Source organism: Artemia sp. Qi Xiang Cuo, chromosome 8 (genome assembly GCF_049724085.1).
Source record: "Artemia sp. Qi Xiang Cuo chromosome 8, ASM4972408v1, whole genome shotgun sequence".
NCBI lineage: Eukaryota > Metazoa > Arthropoda > Branchiopoda > Anostraca > Artemiidae > Artemia > Artemia sp. Qi Xiang Cuo.
Window position 1 is genome coordinate 58,179,362 of NC_142801.1, and position 22,846 is coordinate 58,202,207.

The 22,846-nt window shown below is 35.2% G+C and overlaps 2 protein-coding genes across 4 annotated transcripts in view; one reads left to right on the forward strand and one right to left on the reverse strand.

Annotated features, from left to right (window-relative positions):
* LOC148949608 (solute carrier family 2, facilitated glucose transporter member 1-like) overlaps positions 1 to 22,846 on the reverse strand; it is a 236,082-nt gene that overhangs the window by 193,178 nt on the left and 20,058 nt on the right. The gene's annotated exons all lie outside the window — the stretch shown is intronic.
* Positions 1 to 22,846, forward strand: part of LOC148949609 (solute carrier family 2, facilitated glucose transporter member 1-like) — a 229,399-nt gene that overhangs the window by 89,091 nt on the left and 117,462 nt on the right. The window contains exon 1 of one of the 3 annotated variants that reach the window (XM_089093630.1): positions 12,900 to 12,948. The exons of the other annotated variants lie outside the window; for them this stretch is intronic. Coding sequence (XP_088949756.1) covers positions 12,924 to 12,948 — 25 coding nt within the window. The 5' untranslated portion in view covers positions 12,900 to 12,923. Of the gene's footprint in view, positions 1 to 12,899; positions 12,949 to 22,846 lie in introns of those variants that run through there. 3 annotated transcript variants of the gene reach the window in all.

Below are 22,846 nucleotides of genomic sequence, written 5' to 3' on the forward strand. Positions count from 1 at the left end.
GAGTTGAAACAAACTTGTGTGGGGAACCCCTGTTCATTCTGCTATCTTTTTTGCAATGTTTAGGAGCCGGAGGGGAATCCCTGCTCGCTTGGAAAGGTACCAACAGGACATAAGCAAATAGCACGTAGTTTCATAACGTGTTTAATCACGTGTAGAGGTCCCATAGAATAACAATGAAAGGAACATTGCGCTATATAATAGAATGGGAGGGAACATAAACCCTTATAATAGCATAGGAAGGAACATGGTGCTATAGAATAGCATGGGAGGGAACATAAACCCTTAGAATATCATAGGATGGAACATAAACCCTTAGAATATCATGGGAGGGAACATAAACCCTTAGAATAGCATGGGAGGGAACATAAACCCTTAGAATAGCATGGGAGGGAACATAAACCCTTAGAATAGCATGGGAGGGAACATTAACCCTTAGAATACCATGGGAGGGAAAATAAACCCTTAGAATAGCATGGGGGAACATAAACCCTTAGAATAGCATGGGAGGGAACATAAACCCTTAGAATAACAAAGGAAGGGACATAATCCACCCAAATCCAAAAGTACATGCTCTGGAAATGTTTTTCCTATACGTCCCAGCAAATAGCACGGGAAGGAACATAAACCATGCAAATCCATAAGTACATGCTCTGGAAAAGGGCCAAGGAACATAAAGTACAAGAATCCATAAGTACATGCTCTGGAAAGGTGCCAAGGAACATAAAGTAGTAAAAATGGAACATAGATCTCTACTGATTTATCAGGTGGGCAGCTTCACTTACCTTGGTAGTATTATTAGTAGAGATGGTGGGAGCAGTGAAGATGTTAAATATAGAATAGCCAATGCTCAGGGTGTTTTTTCACAGTTAAAAAAAAGTCTGGAAGAATAGGAAGATAAGTCTGCAAACCAAGATTAGAATATTAGAAGCTACAGTGATGACAGTGGTCAAATATGGCTCTGAAGCGTAGACGCTCTGAAATGCGGATGAAGATTTGCTAGATGTTTTCCAGAGAAATTGCTTAAGGATTGTTTTGGGTACCCGGCTGACTGACCGTATTTCAAACAATAGGCTGTAGGAAAAATGCGGTTCAATACCGCTCTCTAGGGCTATAATGAAAGAAAGGTTGAGGTGGCTAGGGCACGTTGTGCGGATGAAGGATGACAGATTGCCGAAGATTGTTCTTTTCGGCCAACAATCTAGGGCTAAACGGAAAGCAGGTCGTCCCCATCTGGGGTGGGAAGACGTCATAAAGAAAGATTTAAAAGAAATGGGAACTTCGCTGGCGGGTGTAAAAAGGGAGACTTTGAATAGATTGGGGTGGAGGAGGAGCGTGCGTAGCTGTGTTGGCCTCAGGCGGCTTGGTGCTGCGGTGAGTTGTTAGTAGTAGTAGTAGTATATTTTTTAAAAATTGTTTTTCTGTTTGAGAATATAATAGCCTAACCCATTTACTTAATTTTTACTATGTACAGCACAAATATATAATCCAATGTTTTCCATCAAAAGCCATAATTAAAATGTCCCAAACAGCATTTTGTGCATCATGGGCTAAGAGTACTCATCAAAAGATATGTGTGAATTTTGGATTGTTAATCCGACTTGAAATAACGTGTGAGTAACAAACTGGGAATAAACAGAATGTCTATATTTGAATGTTTGCGAACGAAATTACGTCAAATTTACCGAAGTAAATTACACTTATTTCACAGTTCAGTGTGGCGCCAATGGTGAAACTTGCACGACCCGGTTTTGTTTATCATTTTGTAATTACCAAAAGGGAAATTGTAGAAAATCCCAGTTTTCAGGCATGTATTTGCCTAAGATGAAACCAAGGGGAGAAACTCGTTTTCATTTTGACGTCCTTGGTACTTTAAAATATAAATATCTGTATAAGTTTCCACTTAACCAATTCAGTTTTCTTTTTTACTGTCCTTGGTATTTTAACTCGCGAAAAAACCCAAACTTATTTATAACCTAGTCTTTTTACAAACTTCGGTGCAATATATATATATTTTTTTCAGTTCTTAACCTGTCAACTGTTGCTTCATGCAGTCAGTTGTTCAATATTGATCTAAATTTACAAGATCTTTATCTAGAAACACTTCTCTATCTAGAAACAATTTGATAGTGTCAAAGAAGGGGTTACTCACTTACAAAATGACTCTAATGTAGGTGGCACGATACATGTGTGATTAAGTATTGCGTGGCCTAAAGTGCTCTGTGTTGCGTAAAGATGTTCGGCATCGATAGTTTTCCTTGCATGTTGCAGCAACGGACACTTCCTGATGTAAAGCAGATGAGAGAAAGTGGATAACCCCTCAGTGAACTCTGTAATCGCGAGACCAATATTTTGATCAACAAACTTAAACGTTTACACTGTTTTCTCTTGATTGTAATGTTATCAAGGGTCCACAGTTTATTATTCAGTTAAACAAATAATAAGTTTACTTAATGACGGTAAAAAAAAAAAATTAAAAGGACCTGAAATCTGTACGAATAATATGGAAGGTAATATATTGCTCTATCATTGCTAAAAATTAAAATTATATACACCTGAAAGGGGGGGGGGGATGGTGGTGGTGGTGGACCAGAATCCAAGGATATCAGTATGTCTCCGATATTCTCTTATATATATTCTTATGATTTCCCTGTTGCTGTTTTTTTTTTTTGGTATTTAGTCTCTCCCCGAACTACAGCCTCCCCTTGAAAAAATTTCATGGAAAATTCCCAACAAATGGTGCATAATAGTTTAACTTTCTCAGTAAAGGAGCTTGGACAAGTTACCTTTTGTGATGTTTTCTGTATTTTTCGTATTTTAAGGCGGAACCTATGCTTAATGTGTTTTTGGTCATTTGACTACGGTACTTATCACATGAATAGGGAGCTGTGTCTTAGGATAATTTTCAAAGGGTAATTCTATAGACCTCCAGTCTGAAGTGTTAGGAGTTACTCAGTCCTTCTAATATATAAGCTGTCCAAATATTTCAGTTTAGTTAAGTAAATATTGGGAAAAAATTCTCAAATGAAAATAAAGGGCAATATTGGAGGCTTAAACGAACAAAAATTATTTCCTATATGAGGGGAGATGCTCCTTCTTCAACTTAAAGCTCTCTTCGCTAAGGTTTTATACCACTTTAAAAATATTTTTCATTTAAATTCCACGGCCCTTCGATTTGAGCGGTCGTTTTTAAAGAATTAGATGTAAGGCCACCTTTAGTGTAAAGAGTGGGCGTTTGAGGAGGGGTGGCTCCTTCTTCACATAGAGAATTATTTATGTTCGTTTTAAGTTTTAATTCACCCTTTACCTTTGTTTGAAATAATGCCATAATATACTCAAGGCTAATCTAAATGTGGGAAGGGCTACTGCCCCTATAAACCCAACACTTTAAATCAAAATGCGACTTTTGTGCAGGAATGCTTAGAGAAAAAGAGATCATTGAAAGTATTTGTCTTTTAAAACATGTATGTATAATAAATGTAATAGGCTACATTAAAAGAAACAATCATTCAAAATACGCCATTACTTAAAGAAAATGAGCCAAAGTATAAATCCCTAATCATTTGAACGTTCATTCAATTCGTAAGTAAAATAATTTATCTCTTATTTTGTGGAGACTGGTTTTTGGCCTCTCATATATTTTGAATTTCATTTTATAATTTTCATCAAAATTGAACCTCTTTCTGGGGGAGGTTTCGTTCCTGTTTTTAAAAGAACTTTGTTTTTAAGGATTTCAGTTTCTATAGAAATGAGTCGCAGTTTGTTGGTACAAGCTGTTTGGTCCAAGGTTCTTTTGAATATAAAGAATACAACAATACTTCAGCCTCTTTTTACATTCAAGTTTAATATTCCTATAACAATGCTTTTAGAAACGAACTTTTGAGCTTCAAGCACACAACCCCACCTGTACAAAGATCCCCTGGATCTCCTCCATAATGGTTGCTGTAAACATCATATTGCATGAATTTATTAAGCCCTAAATGAACTAACTTAGGGAAACAAAGCTTTAAATAAATGTATGCATTAATCTTTTTTTTTTTTAACTGACTACCTGCTTTAGGGACATCGCGCACCATTGCTCACCATTGCTGGTCTCATCGCGATATCCCATCGCGCACCATTGCTGTCTCTGAAACTGGAGAGCACAATATACAGTTTTTGATAATTTAAAACTGATTGAATATCTTAGAATTCTTACTCGATGTCTTTTTGGGTCTAAATTATGGTTTAACAGTACAAAACGGCTAAAATTGTCCCTTTTCTTTGGCAAAATCTTTTTTCTAATCCTATTGGGTATTAGAAAATTTTCGTTCAAATGAGCCTTTGTCCGATTTTATAAGACCATTGGCTCCGATTTTATAAGACCATTGGCTCGATACGATAACCCCTGGGAAAAAAAAAACACAAAAAACAAATCTCTTTTCTCAGAAAAAATTCAAAATCCCACATTTTGTAGATAGGAGCTTGAGAAGTCTTCAATAGTGCTCTCTTATATGTTGAATTTAATTATAATTTGTATTAGCGTCACTCATTCTTTTGTGTTTTTTTTTACATTTTCATTCAACATTTTCTCAGGCTCATAATTCCCTGAGGCGGATCCAGGATTGTTTTTAGGGGGGGGGGGCGCAAAATAGGTTGACCTGATAAACTTGCGTTAGGAGCAAGTTTAATTAACGCAAACTTGCATTAATTAAGTAAATTACACTACTTTAGACTACGTTAGGGGGGAGCCCCCTCCCCCTCTCTGGTTCCACCACTGGTAATTCCTGATAGGTAGCTTGAAACTTAATGAATGAAAGACATTCAAAATGTCTATAAGAAGCCAATTCTTGTGACATGTATTCCTTTTAAAAATTTGGTTACTATTAGCCCGGATAACTCCTTACTTACAGTTCGCTAACACAAACTCTTTGGTTTCGTTCTGAATTAGATTGAAAATCGATACTAGGAACAAACTGTTGACATAGATTTGACATGAAAAGGGAAAAAATAAGAACAACAGAAAAAAACCGTTTTAGCAGGGGCGTTGTTTGGGGGTGGCAATGGGGCAGTTGCCCCCTCCCCAATAACGTGGAGAAAAAAAATATTATACATGCCATGCCCTTTGACTATCCAGATATGGACCCCTCTTGTCCCCCCAATAAAAATACTGGAGATTCGCCCCTGAGTTTTAGTAAATAATCCGAAAACAGAAAGAACTACTTCCTTCATTAATACTACTGCAACAATCTAAATTGGTTGAAGAGTCATTGCCAACGTAATGAATAAACATTTTTTAAATAATTGAATGACAAACTTAAAGGAACTTTATATAATAAAAAAGTCTTAATTGCAAAAAAAACGACAGTTTGAATTGACCAGTCAACCCCTGTGAATTAACTTTACAAACAATACTACTTTTGGTACAATTTAGAGGTCCTGGACCAATGTGGTACAATGTGAATATTCCGGTATATTTTGGTTTAATTTGACCATTTCACACTCAGGGATCTGGTTAAGTTTTAGTTTCTCGAGATTTTCCACTAGCTACTATTTCCAGGGAAATTAGCACAAGAAATGGGATGCATTAGATAATTTTCCTGGTACATAAGTGAATAAAATCTCGTCATTACTATTCTTAAAACTTCCGAAACTAGGTTAATCAAATTCTTATCCAACGATTGGTATAAAGTAGTACTGCTAAATTGATCAGCTGCCTCGTTATGGAGTAGGTCAGTTCAGGGACAAGAGAGTGATAAGTTGGAGGTTTGACATTTAGCATAAATAAAATCGAATATACAGCTAATTCAAAACAAATTTTTTGTGAAGCAAGTTTATATTTCTTTGCATAGTTTAAGAACGGCTAATTCACGAAAATTGGGTGGGGGGCAGGGGAAAGGATGTTTAATGAGGAAAAACAAATTTTTCAAAGTCTTGGAGCGAGGAATTTTTTTTTTTAATCTTTCTTATAATAAAAATACCAAAACCAAATAACAGAAAACGATGTGTTTTTATATTTCAGGAGAGAATTAACCCCATTTCCTCCTTATTGGCCCCTTGGCCTAGTGAATTTTATTGATTTTAATCAGTTACTGAATTGACTTATAATGATATATGTTGATCAAGGATTTAATTTGTTCTAATATAAATGAAAATTTACAGAATCACCACAAGGTACGTTCGCAAGATTCTAGCCTTGAATATAATAGCCTCGTATATTCAAGGGCATAAAAGGTATCAAACAGTTCGTGGTAACGAACTGTAAGTAAGGAGCGACCCGGCTCAATGGTAACCGAAACTCTAGAAAACGGGTTTTTGATACCAATAGATATATCAAAAGAATCAAATTTCAATGCTGATTTCAAATATATAACTTTCATCAAGTTCAGAGCTACCCATCAAAAGTTACGCGCCTGAGAAAATTTGGCTGATTTTCCAAAAAGGGGGAAACACCCCCTAAAAGTTATAGAACCCTAATGAAAATCGCACCATCATATTCAGCGTATCAGAGAACCCTACTGTAGAGGTTTCAAGCTCGTATCTACAAAAATGTGGACTTTTCAATTTTTTGCCAGAATAAAGATCACGGTTGCTTGTTTTTTTGTATGTTTTTTTTTTTTTTTTTTTCCCAAGGGTGATTGTATCGACCCAGTGGTCCTAAAATATCATGGGAGGGCTCATTGGAACGGAAATTAAAAGTTCTAGTGGCCTTTTTAAGTGACCAAAAAAAATGGAGGGCAACTAGGCCCCCTCCCACGCTCATTTTTTTCCCAAAGTCACCCAATCAAAATTTTGAGATAGCCATTTTGTTCAGCATGGTCAAAAATATGATAAAAATGTCTTTTAGGATGACTTGATCCCTCATAGTCCCGTGGGGGTGGTCTTAATTTTATTAAATTTAATATATTTTAAATTTTTGTTTTGTTTTTTTTTAATTATAATGTCTTTTTCTGGTAGGAGATTTTTGCGGGTAGGGGGGGGAAGTCGAGGGTCGGTTGCTATATGGAAGGGACCTCTTTCCATGAAGGAAGGTTTCATGGGGGAAGGGACATTGCTATGAAGGGGGCGCCGGATTTCCCAGCATTATTAAAGAAAAAGATCAGGAATTAAATAAAAAAAAAACAAGTTTTTCAACTGATCAACTGATTGTGATTAAGAGGTCGTTTTTAAAGAACTGGAAAAAAAAATTCGAACTATAGTTTAAAGAGCAGGGTATTGACTAGGGGGCGAACCCCCTAATATACGTGTTAAAAATTTATGAATATAGAAGTTCGTTACGTAAGTTAATTCTAAGTTACGTATATTTATTACTAATAAAAACGTTCGTAAATAAAATTAAACAAGTTTCGAGAAAGCCATTTAACCAAATAATATGAAATTTTGTTTTAATTATTCATGTACGGTGAGCCACAATCAAAACCTGCATTAATTCAAAAACGTTCAAAAATTAAATAAAAAAAACAAGTTTTTTTAACTGAAAGTAAGGAACGACGTTAAAACTTAAAACGAACAGAAATTATTCCGTATATGAAGGGGCTGTCCCCTCCTCAACGCCTCGCTCTTTACGCTAAAGTTTGACTTTCTCACAACTCTATTTTTTTAAACAATAAAAAAACTTTAGCGTAAAGAGCGAGGCGTTGAGGAGGGGACAGCCCCCTTCATATACGGAATAATTTCTGTTCGTTTTAAGTTTTAACGTCGTTCCTTACTTTCAGTTAAAAAAAACTTGTTTTTTTTATTTAATATATTTAGGAACGAGACACGCATTTATAGAATAGGCAATTGAATGGAAAATTATAGATGTAGGAAAGAATATTGATTTTCTGATTCTGTATTTGAAAACTGTTTTCTGTATTTAAAAAGAATGTTCTGTGATACAACTTGGGAGTTGCTACTACCTCGGATTTACAATTGTACTCGGATGGTACAATTTTAAACGGAAACCTTGTAGGGTTTGTTTAAAAGTGGTGGCAGTACTGTATCGAGCCTCACATGTGCCAATTCACAGACACGCCTTCCCATTTGAAGAGATTCTCTGATGAAACACTACGTTTTACATAAGTTGCGCAAGCCCTAGCAGGTTCATAGCAATTACGCAAAATCTGAAGGTCTGTGAGCATGTGTCACCAGCCTTTTTTTTTTGACTGTCAAGTATACAAAGTAAAAAAATAAATAAACAGAAAAAAAAATCATTATCGATCTCTAAAAAAGCCATCGACTAAAACTATCGAAAGCCGCTGTAGAAATTCACCGCTATTACGGAATTCCAGATAAACTTGTATCCTTGATCATTTGCTTTGTACAAAAATACGAAGAGATGCGCTCGAACTCACGGGAATTTCTCTATAACCTTCAGAGTCAAACAAGGGTGTGAATCCTTCTTTCTACTTTTTCTCCTTGTAATTGGCTATATACTTGGAAATTGCACGGGCTTATGCATTCTAAACTATAGCATACAACTAGCAGATCTTAGTGTCGCACCTGACATCCCACTCATGGAGAGGAGCAACGATAGGCTTTATCGCTTGAGGATCTTCTCCATACAATCTGAGAGAATGTAAATCCTTTGCTACTGAATTTTAACTTGGAAAAAATAAGTTTGGGAACAAGTGACTCACTACTGGGCATAAGTGGAATTACGGTTCAACGAACAGGATACACAGACAGAATTAGACAGTTTGGAATTAGACAAGCCTGTGTAGCCTTTAATCGACCAAAGCCAGTTGGGCAGTCGATAATTGCTCTCTGTAACTAAAAATGAGCATTTTTAACTGTCATAGCTTCTTCGTCATACTTTATGACCCTTAATACTGGAATCTAGGCCAATAGCAGAAAGAAGATCCTTGCTTTTGAGAATAATTGTCTTTACACGATACTTGAAAGAACACAATGATCCATGAAGACCTCGAAAGCAAAAGATCCTTGCTTTCGAGAATAGTTGTCTTCATTGGATACTTGAGAGACCATGTTACCAACCAGTCATTTCGCTCCATATTTCATTAGCCCCTAGTAACATGCTAAACAGTACGAAAGATGGCGCTACTTGGGACATATTTTCCTTATGCTGAAAGATAGACTCCACAGAACGGATTTGGGGTGGGAGCCAGAGGGGACCCTAAGAACAGTAAGACCGAAAAACGCTTCATCGCACCTACCACCTGGAGCTAAAGCACATCCAAACGGAGTCGCTGTAGGAACTGCTTAGTAACGCATATGAGGGAATACTAATGGCTCTTCGCTGATGTCCTATGTACCTTAGGCAGAAAAAGAGGAACTAATGTCTAAGGTAGGTAAGGGTTCGAGAAAAGTACACCAAAATTTGGAGGATAATTGAAATGAGACTTTGGCAGAAATTTGTAGCAGGGTGGAGTGTATTTAAAGGGGATGGAGATCAAATCTCCTCAAAAATATGGATTATTGAAAAAACTTGAAAAAGCATGGTAAAAATCTGGATATATCAGCGTGAAGAAAAAACAGTCCTGATTCCTTCCACCATCCCTTGACTCGTTCGAACATAAAAGTTGTATTTTTTTTTGTCCAATCTATCTAGCAACTTGCATATATTTTCATCTAAAACTGTAGACAATTTTGCCGACCTAAGTCGGTCAAATAAGATGTAGTATTAACCCAAATTAATGGATCACAGGAGGTTCAATATCTTTTCTTTTTCTTAACGAATTGCCAGGTGTGCAGCCAACCAATCATATCGTTTTGATTTTTGCACTTTCCTTCTAACCTCCTTTGTGAGTCTTCACGTAATCGTGTTTGCGACGAGCATTTCTTTAAATTTATACTCGTGGAAAATTGACCTTTATTAAACGTAACTTTACTGTAAAGATATAAACAAGTTTTTTTTTTTCTTTTTCTGTTGAGAGGCAAAAGGACAAATTGAAGTTACTATAGCACTATAATTAATACTTCACTAAAGGAACATATAGCTGACATGATTATAAGGGCAGTAACTAAATAAAAATAAACAAGCTTTTCAATTAAAAGAAAGGAGTAATATTAAAACTTAAAATGAACAAAATTATTCCGTATATGAGGGTGATTGCCCTCATCAATCCTTCGCTCTTTACGCTAAAGTTTTTAGTGTTTTTAAAAACGCTTTTTATTCTAATTAAATGGCCCTTGGGTTTCAGGAGTCATTTTTAAGGAATTGTAACAAAAATTCAAACTTTAGCATAAAGAGCGAGGTATTAAAGAGGAGGAACTCCCCAGTGTACGGAACAATTTCTGTTCGCTTTACGTTTCAATGTTGCTCCTCGCTTTCAGCTGAAGAACCTGATTTTTATTTAATTTCTGATCATTTTCAAACAATGCCAGAAAAACTTGGCTCCCCCTCAATGGAAAGTTCCCTCGTTCCACAAAGAATTCCTCCCATTTAAAATACCACCCTACCAGAAAATTTCTCCCGGACAATTCCCTCCTCACTAAATATTCCCCGCCCCCAGAAAGTTCTTGCGGACGATTCCGCCTGAAATATCATCTTTAGTATACTTTCATTTAAAAAAGACTTTAATTTCTGATCGTTTTTCAAATTATGCCGTAATACGATACGATCACCCCTGGGGACTAAAACAAAAATAAACAAATATCTAAGATATTTTTTCTGAAAAAAAATACTAGGTTCCACATTTTTGCTGATTGGAGCTTGAATACTTTACAGTAGGGTTCTTTGATATGCCGGATTCGATGGTTAACTTTTTATTAATATCCCCTGTCTTTTTATCCTCCTCCTTTCCCAGGCTCATAGTTTTTGATAGGTTACACTAAACTCAATGAAATTTAAACATTTAGAATCCTCTAATGTATAGATATCAAAATTCCGTTTTTTCGAGACTCGCTTACTATTGAGCCGAGTCGCTCCTTACTTCCTTTTGTTATCCTGAACTGTTTACAAGGTGACTCTGGTGACTCTGCACTCCTATACGAATTCAGACAAATATATCACTGTTCACTATACTGTTCACTATTTATTTATACAAGGTGACTCTGGTGACTCTGCACTCCTATAGGAATTCAGACAAAGACATCACTGTTCACTGTCATCGCAGCTAATTTTACTTTTAAATTGCTTTATTTATCAAGGTAACTCTGGTGACTCTGCACTCCTATACGAATTCAGACAAAGACGTCACTGTTCACTATACTATTCACTATTTATTTATACAAGGTGATTCTGGTGACTCTGCACTCCTATAGGAATTCAGAAAAAGACATCACTGTTCACTGTCATCGCAACTAATTTTACTGTTAAATCGCTTTATTTATCAAGGTGACTCTGGTGACACTGCACTCCTATACGAATTCAGACAAAGACATCACTGTTCACTGTCATCGCAACTAATTTTACTGTTAAATCGCTTTATTTATCAAGGTGACTCTGGTGACTCTGCACTCCTATACGAATTCAGACAAAGACATCACTGTTCACTATACTGTTCACTATTTATTTATACAAGGTGATTCTGGTGACTCTGTACTCCTATAGGAATTCGGACAAAGACATCCCTGTTCACTGTCATCGCAACTAATTTTACTGTTAAATCGCTTTATTTATCAAGGTGACTCTGGTGACTCTGCACTCCTATACGAATTCAGACAAAGACATCACTGTTCACTATACTGTTCACTATTTATTTATACAAGGTGACTCTGGTGACTCTGCACTCCTATAGGAATTCAGAAAAAGACATCACTGTTCACTATCATCGCAACTAATTTTACTGTTAAATCGCTTTATTTATCAATCATATAAAATTATACGATAGCTAGGTCCGGCATTTTATCTATTTGTAATATGCTTTGCTAATATATTTTTGGGATGCTGGATCCTAAGATGAAGTCAGTTTTTCTATATCAGTTATGTTTTTTTTTAAATATAAATTCTTATATAATATATATATATATATATATATATATATATATATATATATATATATATATATATATATATATATATATATATATATATATATATATATATATATATATATATATATATATATATATATATATATATATATATATATATATATATATATATATATATATATATATATATATATATATATTACTTTTTATTATTTGATCCAGAAATGTGGCTTAATAATGTAATTAACTGCCTTATTAATTTCACATATCTTAAAAAACTTGATCTCGTATTCAAAAAACTAATGTTACATTTTGATTATCATTATTAAGTACGTATATAAGCAGCACCAAAAGCTACGGTTCCAAAACCACTGCTGCCAAGTGAATCACTTTAACAATGAGGCGTACGATCTAAGAAAAATGTCTACAAACGCTTACTCATGGTTTTCGTCTAGTCAAGAACCACCCAAAGCAAAAAAAAATACCCAAACCTCTACCTCCCCCAATTTTTTATTATTGATACTACCCCCCCCCCCCCACCCAAAAAAAAACAGATTGGAAAGATCAAGTAGAATATAAATTTATTTACTCCTCGCATTGGATAAGTAAAGCCTTACTAAATTTAGATTTTATTTGCCAGCCTCCCATGCCGAAAATGAAAACCTTGAGTTAATGTTCATATACTATTTACCATAAATCATTTTTGGGTTTAAAGTGAAAATATCTAGGCATTGCAGTTCTCAAGAAGCATGACGAGTTCCTCATCTCTGTAAATCGGAGATGGCGCAATATTAACAACAGTGTCCTTTAATGTCCTTTGGAGTCAAACCGTCACGAGACACTGACAGCCGCAAGGATAGAGGAAATAGAATAAAACGCAATAAAGGCTTAATTAAAAGCAAATATCTTTTCAACTAATTGATGAATCAGACAAGTCATCTTTTTGTTCTTAAGGAAAACAGTTTCTTGGCCAAGTTTTGTTCGCATTTTGAAATGTCAGTGTGGTTCTTTCACATTTTTAGCTCAGTAGATTTTTATACAAGGTTCTAAGAGTTTGAACTAGTTGATTAATGGTTTTGACTTATTTTGGGATAAAGTTAAGTTAAATACTATGCTTATCATATATTTCCACTACGAACAGGCTGGCTAGCTTCATACTTAAAAAGTTTGTAACCTAACGACTTTTACTTATTCAGCACTGAATCTTAGCGTCGTTTAACTTTACCAGTTCCAGGGTTATAAGATTAAACATCATTTATGTTAAGAAAATCCTAAAAAGCCCACTCTACATATTATCAAAATTTTTTTTATTTTTCTAATTTTCTTTGAGCTAAATAGTACAGATTTACAACAAACATAATTTCTGTTATAGGCTCAAGTCTATAAAACCACGCTTAAGTTAAAAATTTAAGTCATAATTGTTTTCAATCAGTTGATAACAAAAAAAAAACAATTAATATCTAAAATCTGTAGGTTTTCTCTATTTTCCGTTTAATCTATCACATTTGAATTTGTCCATCTTTGAACTTATATTTGTTATTTAAAGAGGATACTATGAGCTTATAAGATACTTGCGTGAACCTTAGGGGCTATGGGTTGAATTGCATGTCACAGTTCTTGTTTCGTTCTGCCATAATATAGGTCATTGTAGCTAGAAAAATCAAGTTCATTTTTTTGGTAAGGGTAGCTCCCATAGCTTAGAGTTGCGGTTCTCAAACTGTGGTACGCGTACCCCTTGGGGGTATGCAATATTTTTTTGGGGATACGCGGTCGGCCAGCAAAAAATAATAAAACAACCCTTTAACTCTAGTACTGGCAATTTTATTTATATATTTTAGCTATAGTTTTCTATGTACCGGTAACTAAGAGAGGGTACCTAAAATGTTTTGTGGGTAAAAAGGGGTAAAATGTCTAAATGAGTTTAAGAACCACTGGCTTAGAGAGTCTAGATGCTGATCTAACCATCGTAGTATTTATTCAAATTTAACAAGAAAAACTAAAAATTAAAATTAATAATGTAATCATTAAAACTTCAAATCTTCAGCTCTTTAAAGGGGTTAGAACCCTTTATAACCAGCTTTGATAGTTCCGCTACAAACTAAGTTTAGCCAGTCAGTCATCCTTTGATATAAATTCATTTCATTTTGGCAAAAACGTAGCTCCTGAAACAAAACTTCCATTGACTATGGATCCTTTTTTTTAATTTTGCCATTTTAGAATGTGGATTTAAGATTGTAAAAGGTTATATCTTTTTTGTTTGGAACTATACGTAAGATGTCTGTTCATCCTATTTTATATATTAAATAAAAAAAACAAGTGTTTTAAACTGAAAGTAAGGAGTGACATTAAAACTTAAAACGAACAGAAATTATTTCGCACATGAAAGTGGCTGCCCCCTCCTCAACACTTCGCTCTTTACGCTAAAGTTTTTTATTGTTTTGATAAATAAAGTTGTGAGACAGAATCAAACTTTAGCGTTAAGAGCGGGCGTTGAGGAGGGGACAGCCCCTTTCATATACGGAATAATTTGTGTTCGTTTTAAGTTTTAATGTCGCTCCTTACTTTCAGTTTAAAAAACTTATTTTTTTTATTTAATTTCTGATCGTTTTTTAGTTAATGCAGGTTTTATTTTGGCTCATCGTCATTGAATAAGTAAACAAAATTTGCATAAAAATTTTACTTTTCTTTTGCTAAATGGATGTCTCTAAATTTGGTTATGACGTAATTTACAAATTAACTTACGTAACTAACTTCTATATTCGTATATTTTTCTTCTGGCAAAAAATGCAAAGTTGCATATTTTTGCAGATATGAGCTTGAAAACTATGTAATAGGGTTTTCTGATATGCTGAATCTGACGGTGTGATTTTCATTAAAATTCATTCACTTGTAGGGGATGTTTTCCCCCTCTTTAAAAAATCGGGTAAATTTTCTCAGGCTCGTAGCCTTTGATGAGTAATACTAAACTTAATAAAATTTATATATTTAGAATCAGCATTATAAACACATTCTTTTGATACATTTATTGACATCAAAATTCCGTTTTTAACAGTTTCTATTACTATTGAGCCGTATCGCTTGTTTTTTTTTATTACGTATATGTTATTATATATGAGGGGGTTCTCCCCTTAGTCAATACCACGCTCTTTACGTTATCAGTTAAAAAAAAATTTGATTCACAAACCCCTGAATCACAAAGGCCGTTTAATTAGAATAGATAGCTCTTTTGAAAGCACTAAAAAAAAACTGTAGCGTAAAGAGCGAGGTATTGACTTGGGGGAGTACCCCCTCACATACGTTATAATTTCTGTTTGTTTTAAGTTCTAATGTTGCTGCTTACTTTCAGTTGAAAAAACTTGTTTTTTTTTTATTTAATTTCTGATCGTGTTTTAAATAATGCTTGGAAATCCGGTGCCCCCTTCATATAAATGTCCCTTACCCCAAAGAAACATCCTCCACGGAAAGATTCTCCAGATTAACCCCCTCCTCTAGCCCCCCTCCCCCCCCCTCCAGAAAAAAATCCTTCCTGAAAATGTCTGTATACTTCCCAATAACCAATAAATAATGCTGGCAAGTCCGGCGCCCCCTTCATGGCAATTTCACTTCCCCCATGAAAACTTCCTTCTTGGAAAGATCCTGCAACATAACCCCCGACCCACCCACCCCCCTACCAGAAAAAAACCCTCCTGAAAACTTCTGTATACTTCCCAATAACCAATACTATATGTTAACATTGGGTAAAGTTCATAACTTTTAGCCCTCCCCCTGGGGACTTTGGGGGATTAAGTCATCCTAAAAGACATATTTATCATATTTTCGACCATGTTGAACAAACTGGCTATCTCAAAATTTTGATCGGGCGACTTTGGGAAAAAAATAAGCGTGGGAGGGGGCCTAGTTGCCCTCCTTTTTTTTGTCACTTAAAAAGGGCACTAGAACTTTTAATTTCAGCTCAAATGAGTCGACCCACGATATTCTAGAAGCACTGGATCAGTACGATCACCCATGGGAAAAAAACAAAACAAAAAAACAAACAAACACGCATCCGTGATCTTTCTTCTGGCAAAAACTGCAAAATTGCATATTTTTGTAGATAGGTGCTTGAAACCTCTATAGCTGGGTTCTGTGATACGGTGAATATGATGGTGTTATTTTTATTTGGGTTCTATAGCTTTTAGGGGGTCTTTTCCCCTTTTTTTGAAAATCAGCCAAATTTACTAAGGCACGAAACTTTTAATGGGTAGGACTAAACTTGATGAAAGTTATATATTTGAAATCAGCAATGAAATTTGATTCTTTTGATGAATCTATTGTTATCAAAAACCCGTTTTCTAGAGTTTCGGTTACCATTGAGCCGGGTCGCTCCTTACTTACAGTTCGTTACCACGAACTGTTTGAAAACTAGGGAAATTGGAACTTGGAACCAAGGAAGTTGGAAGTGCATGGGAGGGGGAAACAGTGAAGCTTGGGGTATATTTTGGTGAAGGAAAAGTGTGCACAGGTAGGTTTGCCTCAAGTGGCTTGGTGATAGAGTGAATTATTAGTAGCAGTAGTAATAGGATAAACAATTAAAAGTCTAGTGTACGATAGGTGAATTTAGGCTTGATTAACAGGAGCGGCACAAATCAAAACTTCCATTCAATATTGTTGTCCACGTTGTTGTCCACGGACAACATTAATGTTGTCCACCATTGTAAAATTTTTATTTAAGAATCTAAAAGGTTATATGATTTTGTTGGAAGTTCTACATCCGACATATTTTTTTTTATCTTTTCTATAATAAAATCCATTGTCGGCCTTGGCATCTTTGTGGTCAGGACTAACTTAATCAGTCCGAACTCTTAGTAAATATACCCGGGGTATTTTACGGGCAATGTTCTGAAATTTGTGGCTCTGAAATGGGAGCAGAAATTTAGGTCATAATTGGGGTTTTAGGAGTTGCCAAGAATCTCTATCGACTGTTAAGGTAACCAACTGCATAGGACATATCTATTCATAGAGTAAACTGAAGCAAATATAATGAGAAGATTGGAAACTTTTTATCCCGTAATACAAATATGAAAATAGCCAACTTGAGCCTCATTTGCGACTAAGGGAAATATGCAAGTACGAAAAAAGAAGTTCTCAGTTCAAACCTGGGTATGTCTGTTTATTCTTATAGAATAAAATTATACGGTATTATTCAACACACTTATTCTTCTGGACCAAGAGTATATTACAAACTTAGCTACATCAACTCAATAAGACCCAACGGTAAATTTATTTTACTGCTTTATTAAGTTTATTTTAAATAGCTCCTCTCTTCGGTCACTAACCTCTTTAAATTTGTAGGACATGATAGGAGTGATCCCTTGGAAACGTGATCAAGTTAAGGCCCTTTATTGTGCTCCAATAGAATATTCTGAAACAAGAAGACCGAGAACAGTTTCATAGGGTCTTCCTTAAACCAAAAACATGACAATTCAAGGACTAGCAGCACAGTTTGAACGGAACCGGTGATTTCTCCATCCACACAAGCTGGAGTGTGTATCCCTTTTACCCCAAAGGAGGCATTCTTACCATTGTAACATTAAAACATTGACCATGCTGAGTCCCTCATGTCGTTCAGGCTATGATGATGATCCTGATGTGATCTGATTATGGGATGAGGGATTCCAGCGAACGTTTTTCACCAAACAAATGTTCTGTACCTATAGCGAATGCACTAGTATACCCTGGGAAACTTGCAAGAACATGTTTCTGCAAAATGGAAGAAACTCTCACAGCTGAAACTTTCTCTGAGATTGGCTGAAAGACACCTTGAGAGACCAGGGGATTGGATTATTTTGGATGGCCAAATAATGTCTAAGAACTTAGCATTGCAAGTCTTGTTGCGGGGGGGGGGGCTATTTCAAAGAAAAAAAAGTCCATAGAATTAGGGAATCCATTGCTAGGCTTTCTCATCCTCTCTAACTCTGTTCATTTTATCAAAATCATCAAAATGACTGGATTTTCTATGTCGAACGAATCCTTGAATTTGGTATATCTTGACTTGTTGGGGGTTAATTTGAAATATGCATATATTACCGTGTATTTCCAAAATCTTTATTAATGTCGACATTTACCGGTGAATGTCCGAAATTCCTTTTTCTCAGCTTGGATTCGATTAGCTTTGCGAGTCAGCTTTTTTAGTCTTATGCAAGCTATGGTGATAAAACTTGAAATTAGGTTGGATTAGGTTAGTGTAGGTAATGTTAGTTTAGGTGAGATTAGGTTAGGTTAAATTTGGTTATAAATATCACAAAATGGGTTAAAAACCGAACCTAAGCTAGCATTCCCCAACCAAACCTAACCTGTCCAAATTTCATCTAGCCTAACTTGTTATCATCAAACCTTGCATTAAATTGAAAAATTTGACTGGCAACACTGACTAAATCCAAGGAGAAAAAAATATATTTCAGAAATTCACTGATGGATTTTGATATTCACGAATGTTGAAAATTCACGGTAATATCATGGTTACAGCGGTAGCTGCAACTTAGTAAAGAGCAAACCACAGCTCATAGTAACCAAAAGTTAAAAAACGCGTTTAGAGAAAAATACCTAGGGAAAAGATATTGCCATATGACACTGATTCAGGAATGGCAACTATTATTTCGATTTGTCTTAAAAGTAAAAGTTTATTGTGAAAAGAAATTTATGGTGATTGCGAAAAAAGTCTGAAACCCCTCAAGAAGGGTGTCACATCAAAATGAAAAGTCTACCATTGGAATTATCACGGTCGAGAACCTATATATGGGAAATTATAACCCCCCCTGCCTAAACAACAAGGAAAATGACTTTTTTGCATGGGTAGCACTGATCTGTCTCCCGTTTTTTTTTTTTTTTTTTTTTTTTTTTTTTTTTTTTTTACAAGGCTAGGGGTTGACAGAACATCATAGAGAGATGGGTAATAGTTCATTTGAACGGATATTAAAGTTTTTAGTGCCCTTTTTAAGTGACCAAAAAAGATTGGAGGGCAACTAGCCCCCCCCCCCCTCCTAAGGCTCGCTTCTCCCAAAGCTATCCAATCACAATTTTGAGATAGCCAATTACTTCAACATAGTTCAAAGGCCAAATATTGGGAAAGGCCTGCACATTGTATCGGTATCGGACGTGTTGATATCACGCGTATCAGTATTGGTATATTGCTATTGGGGGTATTGGTATCACAGATATCTAGACAGATTTTGAATAGCTCATATAAAATATATTGCTCACATCTACGTCCTTCCTATAAATTCAACCATCAGTAAGTTCGAACTGGCACCAAAAATGGCACTTTCGGTGCCATTTTTCAAGTGGAAAAGCTGGAACTAGTGGGCTACCAGAACGTTTTAGAGTGAAGTTTAATGGCCCATGTGAAAGCTATTGCTCATATCTACGTGATGTTTATCACTTCTACCATCCGTAAGTGTGATATACCACTAGAAACAACACTTTTGATTTCACTTCTTAAGTAGAAAAGATTGGAGGTATAAAACGATGTCATCATTGTAATAATTGTGGTCCTAAACCCATAGCTGCAGGTTTGTAAGAACATCTCTCGTATGTTCCTCCTCCAAGCCCCCTTAATAAGCTAAGCAATCAAGGTACAAACTCTAACATATCAAATAAGATTATTAGAGGCGTGGTTCTTTTAGTACAGCGTTCGACTTCGAATTAGATTGTCTTGCGTTCGATTCCTGCTTGGGTGTTTTTTTTTTCAATCGTGGTTTTCTCTCTTCTATGCGATCATTTTCAGACAATTTCACTGTTTTTGTAAAAGTGATGCACTCATTTTTTAAAGCATGGCCCAGGAAGGTATTTGGTCAAGCTTTTTGATTCAAAAAGGAAAAGAGGTCATCCAGTTCATGGTTTGCAACGACATTCTGAGTAGATTACTAAATCCATACCCCCACGAATGGCAAAATTTTTTCAATCTCCTGTAAGGGGGGGGGGAGGGTCAAAGTTCGAGCCAATTTTCCCAAATCAAGTGGAAATGACAGAGAAAGCTGGAAAACGATCCGTGTAGTAATAGAAAAGGTAAAGAGGTACTAAAGAAAACTGACCTGTTTCAGTGAATGCTTGAATTATGCAGGCCTATCTTGGTCTTGACAACATTTTTGGAAAAACTGAACTTTAGCTGGGGGGGGGGGAACTGGGGTCTGGAGGACAACTGAGTTTTTGGAGGGGAGGTTGTCCCCTCTGTCCCATAAGAAATTACACCCTTGACCCCAACCCCTTGCCACTTAGTGGCTGGAAAAGTGTAAGCATGTGGTTCTGGAACCACTCAACGTTGTATGTTAAAAGAAGGATTACTTATTATTATAATTACTTATTCAAATTATTTACTTGGCAATTCCACCGTAATATTCTCTCAATACCTAAGATTGTGCATCCAAAGAGGAAGAAAGACAAATGAAAACAGTTCTGTAGGAGAATTCAGGTAATCCTTCCCAAAATTTTTGAAATGAAAACAAACTTCGTTTATAATACCATTTATCGTACCTACACAAGAAATTATCTTTTTTTTTTTGAAATTTCAATTCATTTCTGAGTAATGAGTAGCTTTTGATTTAGGGACAGGTCAAATAAACAAAATTTTCCGCAAGTATGGCAATATACAAACTTTTCCGCTCAGTTAACCCTTTGTGTCGAAGCTACTTTCTTAAGTGTGACTAAATTTAATTTTAAAAACAAAGAATTAAAGATATTTTTATTTTCAATTTTTAAAAAGAGAAACGACGCTATGTTTTAATTTTTTTTTCTAAACTTTTTTGGAAAAAAAGCAAAAACTTATTTTCTCCTTCTTTTTTTGTACAGATTCTTAGTTCAGCTCCTTAATAAGGGTTGGGGTGTCTTTTCTCCCTTGGATTGAAGGCGATTAGAAATTATATATAAAAAAAAGTTTTCAACTGAAACTGAGGACCAACAGTAAAACTTAAAACGAACAGAGATTATTCCGTATAAACAAAAAAGGTCAAAGCAGTGTTGTTTCTAAATTAAATTTTTTATCAAAAACGAGCAAAAATTAATTTTAAAAAAACAAAGTTTTTCTAAGGGAAGTAAAGAGCGAAGTTTAAACTTAAAAGATATTTTCCTATAGTTGTAGGATTACAAAAAACCAGCGCTTTACTGAAAACACAAAATTCAAGTATAAAAAACAAGAATATTGATTTTGGATTCAAAAGTAAATATGTAGCCTCACAACAACAAACTAATCTATAATGCTTTTCATAGTCCTACACAGAAGCTGTTATATTAGTAACTTTCAGTATACAACTAAAATTATCTTAAAAACTTAGGCATAAAAATAATAAGTTTAAAGTTATTACACAGCATATAAAATAATTGATTGATTTGTCAGGTAACATCTTGGTCTTACCTAGTATTACACGAAAAAAAAAACATATCAACCGTAATATGAACTCTGGAAATCCAGTTATTTTTCTCTATAAAACGAAGAATTTTAAGTTGTGATACAGATTCTAAAGTAAGTCTGTAGTCCTAATACTAATAAGATTCCTTCACTTCGAACTTGTCTACAAAAGAACCATGAAATTTCCTTTTCAGATCCAAAACGACAGTCAATCATTGAACTGAGCTCATTGTTCAGAAGTGATGCCAAATTAAACGAAAAAAATAAATAGAGTAATTATCTAAAATAGCTTTACTTTTACACTGTTAAAAGTGTCCTTAAAAGGTTTACTTTTACCGTACCAAAACTCCTATATTGTTTTGTGTTTTCAGTAAAACGCTAGTGTTCTGTAATGCTACAAACATAGGGAAGCATCACAAGTTGATCTATTTGCATTAGTTTTATTAATATATGTTATATAGGCTATGAAGTAATAATCTTTGTTCGTTTTAAGTTTCAACTTCGCTCTTTACTTTCCTCGGAAAAACTTTGTTTTTTTTTTTTAGATTAATATATACTAAATAGAATTGTATTCCCTTTTTCGTGTTTCTTTTCTTAATGGCTTGCAAAACAAGGTACATCAAGTACTGGATATATCACTAGTTCTTTGCCCAGTTGAGTCACTAGTTTTTTAAACATTTGTTGAATCTTCGCTTTGAGAAACCAACAGATCGCTTCAACGGAAGCGACCCCTTAGGAAGCCGATTTAAAGGAATCGGCAGCACCGGGCAAAGCTATTTTGAAGTACTCACCCTTTTCAGGTAATCAAAGTTAGCTATGTGACAAAGCATCTGTCTTGTCACAGTCACTAATAGTGATACAATTGGAGATTGTTCCTCGTAAAAGGGTAAGCTGATGTAACATAAGATAATCATTGACGCCAACTCATAACGAATCACGACGTAATGACCACCTTAGGGAGCCGGTTTTAAATGAATTGGCAGCACTAGGTAAAGTTGTTCTTGAAGCACTCTCCTCCTTCAGGTTATCAGAGTAAGCTATGGGCCAAAGTAATTGTCTTGTCGCATTCACTAATATTGGCACAATGGGAGATTGCTCCTCTGAAAATGGTAAGCCGATTTAACTTAAGACAATAACTGACACGAGTAGTAACCAAGGTACTACTTCTGAGCCTTGTATACGCCGTTTCAAAGAGATTCCTTTCTGTGCTATTCTGGACCATGTATACACCTTTTCAAAGAGAGTGAGTATCCTCTCACATGGCCTTATACTTCTACGACTTTATGTTCCTTTCTGTGTTATTCTGGACCTTGTATACACCTTTTCAAAGAGTGTGAGTAGCCCCTCGCATCTAGGTAATACTTCTATAGAAGCTCTACACCTTTTCAAAGAGATTCAGAAATGATATACAAGTTTTTTTTTTATGTTAAATCCGTGGTCATTCATCTGTAAGTTGATTAGTAGGTTTTTTTTTTAAAAACTTGGCTATTCGTTTCATGGGTTTCATTAATAGAACGAGTAATGCATTTGAAAAGGGTAATTACTTCTTTAGTTTACGAGATTTGCGAATTTTTTTTTTTGCGAAAAGATATTTGCGAAAAGATATTTGCGTAG